This window comes from Lepidochelys olivacea (assembly GCF_965140295.1).
Source record: "Lepidochelys olivacea isolate rLepOli2 genome assembly, chromosome: 26".
Lineage (NCBI taxonomy): Eukaryota > Metazoa > Chordata > Testudines > Cheloniidae > Lepidochelys > Lepidochelys olivacea.
Genome location: NC_140436.1, coordinates 6,157,983 through 6,165,872, shown reverse-complemented (window position 1 = coordinate 6,165,872; position 7,890 = coordinate 6,157,983). Strand labels below are relative to the sequence as shown.

The following is a 7,890-nucleotide window of genomic DNA, read 5'->3' as shown; positions in this document are numbered from 1 at the left end:
AGGGTGCGTTAGTTACACTGATGGGGACAGGCTTGCCTCCCAATGGAGGAGTTCAGGGATCAGCCTGACATGCCCCCCCCCCCCGCCCTTCAAACATCCAGTGAGACATGCTGCCCCCTCCCCGTGTGAAATGTAGTACCCCATCCCCACCCATAAATGAAAATAATGGCACATGTTCACTCCCATCCAATGCCCCCAAAGAGTTCAAGGCACTTCCCCCTAAAAGAACAGGCATGCTTCTGATTCTGCAGGCCTGCCTCAAGAGTGCAATTCAGGGCTCCCTCTGAAAAATAAATCGGGGATGTAAAGATGCACAATCAACCCCTCTGCCCCTCCCCCCGAAGTGTGCAGGTCGAGGTTCATCCGCAAATGCAGAAATCTCATGCTGAATCCTCCTCCCTACCGCCTCAGATTTAGATATCCTACACATGGATTTCACGGGCATTGCACAGCTGGCCCTGCAGGAATTGGGTAAGTGGAGCTATTGCAACATAGAATTTTTCCATACATTTGCTATATAACTGGGAGGCTTTTATTTAAAGATAGCATCAGTTGGCACACTTAGCACGAAACCACCTAATTACTGACGCCTTGGAAGAGCCAAACTTTGAAGGGGGAGGGGAGGTTAAAAATCACAGGCGACCAACGAGTGTAACCAGCTTTAAATTATGCAAAGTTCTCCTGTGCATAATATCAAGGAGCGATGGGCAGGGGCTACTGGATGCAAATTAATTTATTTTCCTCTCCCATGATTAGCTTTGACAAGAAATCTCAAATCTGCCCTGACTTCTGCAAGTTCAGCACCTTCAAGCCAGTTGTTTTAAAGATTTCACTCCCACAAAACACTGCCCGACAGTGTGCAATGGTACCTCTCTAGCTCACCTTTCTTGGTTCCCTTGGAAATGAAACCATTTTTCTGGGGCCAGTTTTGCGTCCCAGCGTTCTGTGTGCACAAAACCCCACACATTATGCCCCTACTTCCTCAAGATAAGATCCTGGTTCGGACCCTCCCTATCCAGACCTATCTATTTTAACGAGGAGGGATAGCTCAGTGGGTTGAGCATTGGCCTGTTAAACCCAAGGTTGGGGGGAGGGATAGCTCAGTGGGTTGAGCATTGGCCTGTTAAACCCAAGGTTGGGGGGAGGGATAGCTCAGTGGGTTGAGCATTGGCCTGTTAAACCCAAGGTTGGGGGGAGGGATAGCTCAGTGGGTTGAGCATTGGCCTGCTAAACCCAGGCTTGTGAGTTCAGGCCTTGAGGGGGCCATTTGGGGCAAAAATCGGTGATTGGCCCTGCTTTGAGCAGGGGAGCCGGGCTAGATGACCTCCTGAGGTCCCGTCCAACCCTGAGATTCTATGAATGCGTGGAGTTAACATATACTTGTGAATTCTAATCTGTAGGATTGATAATAGGAATGATCGTACATCCATAGGAATATCTCCCCAAATGAAAGTGTTTCTTTGCATGCAAAAAGCACAGGGGGACTTGTGGCACCTTAGAGACTAACACGTTTATTTGAGCCTAAGCTTCAAGTTAGGCACAGTACTTATGTCCTGTGTATCCTAGAATCTCAGGGTTGGAAGGGACCTCAGGAGGTCATCTAGCCCAACCCCCTGCTCAAAGCAGGACCAATCCCCAATTTTTGCCCCAGATCCCTAAATGGCCCCCTCAAGGATTGAACTCACAACCCTGGGTTTAGCAGGCCAATGCTCAAACCACTGAGCTATCCCTCCCCCCCCATTCGCACTGGCAGCTTAGCAAAGTCACAATAAGCAACGAGTCCATTCCCATGCACGACAACTGTGCTTAAAACAGGGCTTGCTTTAAAAACGCAATCAGGGGGCACCCTTGGCACGCGCCGGATTCGTTTGTTTTGCCCTCCCGTTTTGAAAGGGGGACCTGGGCTGGGCACGGGCAAGTTCAGTGGCTGGAGCTTGTCTTTCAAAAGGGATCGCGAAGTCCATCTCAAAGTCAGGCAGGGCGCGGTTTCTTTCGAAAAGTCCACTCGGGCTGACGGCAGCAGAGAGGTGCCTCTCTAGCCGTGCCCGAGGTAAATAATTAATAATAATAATAATAATTAATAATAGCGAGCGCCTGGTGCACAGCAGCGCGGTCAAATGTTGACCCGGGTTAGGCAGGACAGCCGGGCGCCCAGAGGTGCTGTCAGAGCTACGCAGCCGAAAAGGAGACTTCTTTAGTGCACCGAGGTGCTTGCAAAATCGTGCACCGGGCCCCTAGCTTCGCGTCGCAGTTGCAGGGCAGCATTTGGCTGGGGCGCTGCTTCCTGCTTTCTAGTTTTCCATTGTGAGGAGCTTCCATTGTGACGTCTAGCTCTCGGCTGGGCTTTGTCTGTCCATATATGGGCAGCTACGTCACGGAGCTTTCCAGTGCCTCACATAAATAGGCTGTGGATTTCCCTGGCTGAACATTTGGGCCGCAGTGAGTGAACCTGCTCGCAAGAGAGGGGGACGGAGACACAGCGAGAGAGACAAGGAGGGAGGAGGGATCAAATACTCCCACCGGCTTCTACAACCCGATCTGCAAGCCAGATCACCCCCTCCCACTGGAGGAAACACCACCAAGGACCCACTGAGGATTGTACCCCCATCCCTTTGCCCCCTCCTCCGCAAACCACCCCCAACTCCCCCGCCTACCCCCTCCCCTCAAGACCCCCCTCCCCCACCCCCAACTTTTCTCTTGCATGATTTCCCGGGCACGGATTTGCCACTCGGATCGGATGCCGTTTCATTGGGAGCTGAGCTCAGAGCCGCACTGAACCTGCTTCTCCTCCAGTGCTATGACAGGCAAACTCGTGGAGAAGCTGCCGGGGACCATGAACACTTTGATGAACCAGTTGCCTGACAATCTGTACCCAGAGGAGATCCCCAACTCTCTGAATATCTTCTCCAGCAGCAGCGAGTCAGTGGCTCACTACAACCAGATGGCTGCAGGTAAGGGGAAGGGATATATGGGGAGGAGGGGGTAAAGGAGGAGGGCGCGTGTTGTGTGTGGGGTGTGATGGAGCCTAGAAGGGAAAGGAGACGGTGGGGCTGGATATCTTTCCCCCACCCACCCACCCATCCAGCCCCTTCTTTATGTGTTTCTACGCGTTCGCTGTCTCCGTTGCTGCAGGGCTTTCCTTCGCTTCTCGGGGCTGTAGTGGGGAGTGGAAGCTGCCAGACAGAGAGGTGGCCGGTAGGATGGCGGGGCAGAATCGCTGGGGGGGTCGGAGGGTGGGCAGCGGGTCCCGAGGTGCAGGCTGAAAGGGGCCATCTCCAACCAACCCGGGCGCTACTCAAAGTCATGGATGCTTCCCCTCGGAGAGGGATAGTGTGTCTATTATACGTGCGTGTGTCAATGCAATGTGACTCTGTGTGTGTTAGGTGTCTCTCCCTCTGTGTGTGTATCTAGCGCCGGGTATCGATATTTGTGCGGTGTCTAGATTCCATAGGGGTTAATCCGGAGTCTGCTGCCCATTGCTGCGTTAGGCACTGGGGAGAAATAATCCGGCACGGACTTTTAATGGATATTGTTGTCAGAACGATAAGGGTGTGGGTGTGTGAAAGCTATTTTCCAACATGGGGATGCAGCGGGAGTGGTGGGAGCAGGGAGCTTTCGGGGGAGGAGGAGGAGGAGGAGATGGAGCAAACCCCTGGGGAGACAGGTGAGCCTGTAAGGCGGAGAAGCGGTGGCTCCGCTCTCTCACCCCCCACCCCACCCCTCTCCCGGGCCAGGAGTACTTGGGTGCTGGTAAAGTTGCCCCGGCTGCTGCTCTGGTTCCTTCCGACTCGATTTCTTGCGGCGGGGTGTTCTGGAGCCTCGGTCCCCGCTCAGGGAGCCGACCCGGTTCTGCCGCCCCCTCTGCAGCCCCCTCTGCCCAGATCCGAACCGCGGTAGCTCTTGTGTCGTGCCGATTCAGTCCGTTGCAGGATTGCAACTCCACAGCTGCGCTGCTCGCTCTAAAACTCCCTGGTATCTTCCATAACTGGGCTGGACGCAGAAAACTCGGCAAGTTTGTAAAGCGCTGGTGGCCGGACACGGGTCCCTTGGAGTCCCCAGCTCTGCCTGTGGGGTGGCAAAGCACCTGGACACCAGTAGAGAGACCAGTTCGCTCTTGGCAGCCTGAGCCTACCTGTAACTTCAGGTACCTGCTTCCCCCTGACCCACCTTGAGGGCTTTCCTGGGCTGTCGCCAGACAACACAACACAATGCGTGTCTCTCCAGTCCGCGTGCGTGTGTGTGTAGTTGTCACATCTAGCGCTGTCTTTGTGGAGATGTCTATGCAGTCTATATGTAGATTGTCCCAGCTGTCTATACCTGCGTGTGTGTGAACACCTATGGGTCTGTATTTGTGTATCAGTGTGTATGTGTGAGCACAGGTGTGTGGATTTGTGGCTGTGTGTGTGTCACTACACGCCTATGGATACACATGGCTGTGGGTGAAAGTACCCATAGATGTGTATAATAGCCAAGCTTCTGTTTAATTTCCCTGCTTGTTACCTGGGCAGTGGTTTGGGATTGAGCCGCAGTTCTAGGTAAAAGTCCCTCACCTGGGTATTTCTCGCCCCTCTCTGGGTGTCCCGGATCTTAGATCCCGTCCCGTTTGCCCTCCGCCTGTTCTATCCAGGGCCCCAACGTTTTTGCCTGCACCACTCTCTGACGCGGCGTTACTCATCCCCCTTCTCTTTCCTTTTTGCAGAGAATGTTATGGATATTGGATTAGCGAACGAAAAGACCAACCAAGAGCTGTCGTCCTATTCGGGTTCTTTCCAACCCACCCCTGGCAACAAGACTGTTACCTACCTGGGGAAATTTGCTTTCGATTCCCCGTCCAACTGGTGTCAGGATAATATTATCAGCCTCATGAGCGCTGGGATTCTGGGGGTGCCCCCTTCCTCCAGTGCCATCACCAGCACCCAGACCTCTACAGCCAGCATGGTGCAGAACCAGGGCGAGGTGGACCAGATGTACCCCGCGCTGCCCCCGTATTCCACCTGCAGTGACCTCTACCCGGAGCCAGTGTCCTTTCACGACCCCCAAAGCAACCCAGGGCTCACCTATTCCCCCCAGGATTACCAAGCAGCCAAGCCAGCCTTGGACAGTAACCTCTTCCCCATGATCCCAGACTATAACCTCTATCACCACCCCAACGAGATGGGCACGCTCACCGAACACAAACCCTTCCAGAGCTTGGATCCCATTCGGGTCAACCCTCCCCCCATCACCCCGCTGGAGACCATCAAAGCCTTCAAGGACAAACAGATCCACCCCAGCTTCGGCAGCCTCCAGCAGCAGCCCCTCACCCTCAAACCCATCCGGCCCAGGAAGTACCCCAACCGGCCCAGCAAAACCCCGCTCCACGAGCGACCCCACGCGTGCCCGGCCGAGGGTTGTGACCGGCGCTTCTCCAGATCCGACGAGCTCACGAGGCACCTGAGGATCCACACGGGCCACAAGCCCTTCCAGTGCCGCATCTGCATGAGGAGCTTCAGCCGCAGCGACCACCTCACCACCCACATCCGCACCCACACGGGCGAGAAGCCCTTCGCCTGCGAGTTCTGCGGGCGCAAGTTTGCGCGCAGCGACGAGCGCAAGAGACACGCCAAGATCCACCTGAAGCAGAAGGAGAAGAAGGCCGAGAAGGGCTCCTCTTCCTCCTCCCCGCCCGTGTCCTTGGCCCCGGTGGTCACCACCTGCGCATGAGGCTCCCGCCCCGATCCCTGGTCCCAGTGCCTCCCAATTGCTGCCTTTGGCAAAAGCGCAAACGTGGGGATCCCTCACCAAGGAACAGTTGGCAGTGCGCGCGCCTCCCCTCCAGTCCCCGCGTCGCCGGGGTGGGGACTTCGCTTTCAATCGGATCGTCTTGATCCGAATCGGCTGCGGGAGGGGCGCGGGACCCCCCCCACACACTTCTCCCAGCGGAGCGTAGTGGGGGGCGGGTGAGGGGTTGCAGGGCTGTGATGTGCCAGCTGTGGAAAGGCATGCGATGCACAGCGAGGGTGGCGGCGACGGGGTCGGGGAAGCTCCCCCGCTCCCAATACGCGTACCCCACTCCTCCCCCCCTCGCTACTCATTGGAGGTGGCGGGGGGAGCGCCAAAGCGCAGTGCTTGCTGCCCGCTGAGACTGTGCGTCCCTGTGTGTGTCTGTGACTCTGAGCTGAACTGGGCTGCTTCGGTGTCAAACCACCCCCAAAGGACTCTGGACCATGGAGAGAACCAAGCCACCTCTTGGACACAGTGGGGACCTTGGGTATCATTGGAATGGGTGGCCTTCCGGCTGAGCTAAATGTTTCTTACAGAAATGCCTAGAATGATGCTGCTGCTGCTTCTGGTCTCCTGCCCCCTCCCCTTGGAGCCGCTTCCTTTATGGTTTCCTGGTCTCTTCACTACTTGTCTTCGAGGCACCTCCTCTGATGTGCTGGAGAAGGGATCTGGCTTGGGATCAGCTCTTGGCTGCTCCAAATTTTTCTTCACGGGTTTATTTTTTAAACCGATTTCCCTTACAGGTTCATCCTCTGTCTCCCTCCCCCCCCCACCTCTTCCACCCAAAGCATCCTCCCTTCTGGAAGGAAGAAAGAAAGAGGCAATCCCCCTAAATTTCACCATTTCACTCCACTTGGTGTTTTAGTTCATGTCACATTTAGTATGAAAAACCTTGGGAAGAGGGGGAGAAACATCTTTCCCCCTTTCATCTGGATGAGAAGAGGTTGTTGCCATTTCTGTTCTTGTTACCATCTCTACAGCAGTTCTGAATTAAAATATAATAAAAAATATATACAGTATGTATTTGTTAATGTCACTATTGGCTTTCTAGTACAGTACCAACCATATATAAAGGTATCTACGTATTTACAGCTTTAATGTTTTATTTTTGGAGAAGAGAAAATAACTGTCAGGAGTAAAATTGTCGCTCCAAACTTTCCTCCAAAGGGAAGATGGGGGATTTGTATTCAACTAAAATCCTCTTTTATCACACCCCGATCCACCTCCCAGTTGTCCTCTGTAAGCAGCTCTGAATGTACTTGCTCAATTGAACCCTAAGAAAGAGGGGGGAAAGTGGAGCTGCTTAGCAGCTTTCATCAAAGATCTGACTGAATGTACTGTTGTTACCTATTCAATCTTTTCCCCCTGTGGCTAGTATACTGTTGGGGTGGGGGAGGGAGGGGGGAAGTAATTGAGTTTACAGGGTGTCTGATTTAAAGTCACTTTATGCATCTTTTCCCCCTTTATTTTTTCCCCAATGCACCGTTTTTCTGTGGTGGATTTAAATGGACGAGCTATCTAGATCTTGAAAAAGAAACTAAAAGGGAAGTGGGTTATGAATTTCCAGGTACTCCTAGCTTAATCTGGGTTGACAATATAATGTTGGGGAGGGTGGGGAGGAAGATGCTGATTTACCATTTTTTTTCAGCAGAAGGGAAATTCTTTACAGAAATGCAGAAAACCGTATTTTGCTGAATACTTTTTATAATGTGATATATTTTGATTTTATTTGGTCACTTAAAAAACCACAGGGAGGAGAAATCAGTTATCCCTCAATTTTATTTTTTTTCCTTTCTCCTTCTGGTATGTGCATGTCACTGCATGACTGCTCTGATTTTTTCTTCTTTTGTTTTGATAAAACTCTGCTCAGCCATTTAAGCTAAACTAAACAAAAATAATCATTTATTAAAAAAAAATATTTGTTGCCAAAAGGTTGTGCTATTCAGGTTTGATGTCTGCATGTGATTTTTTTTTCTAAAAAACAAAACAAAACAAAAACCATACAACATAAAGGAAAAGAGAGAAAATGCAATCTAGTTTATGTGAACTGAAAGGAACAAAAAAAATAAAAAAATCAGGTTTAACCATGCAAACCTAAGGGAATGATATTTTTGAAAGTCTTTTGTA

The 7,890-nt window shown here is 52.3% G+C and overlaps 1 protein-coding gene across 1 annotated transcript; it reads left to right on the top strand.

The window, feature by feature from the left end:
* Nucleotides 1–2,692: 2,692 nt before the first annotated feature.
* EGR3 (early growth response 3) lies at nt 2,693–7,531 on the top strand. Its single transcript, XM_084615321.1, has 2 exons — nt 2,693–2,951; nt 4,700–7,531. The coding sequence occupies exons 1-2, from the start codon at nt 2,798–2,800 to the stop codon at nt 5,701–5,703; spliced, it is 1,158 nt and encodes a 385-aa protein (XP_084471447.1). The 5' UTR covers nt 2,693–2,797; the 3' UTR covers nt 5,704–7,531.
* Nucleotides 7,532–7,890: the final 359 nt, after the last annotated feature.

What these genes read in the sequence shown, in the direction of transcription:
- EGR3 (XM_084615321.1), top strand. Translation starts at nt 2,798, where the DNA reads ATGACAGGCAAACTCGTGGAGAAGCTGCCGGGGACCATGAACACTTTG. An exon ending in CTACAACCAGATGGCTGCAG is followed by an intron (nt 2,952 to 4,699) that starts GTAAGGGGAAGG and finishes TCCTTTTTGCAG; the next exon opens with AGAATGTTATGGATATTGGA.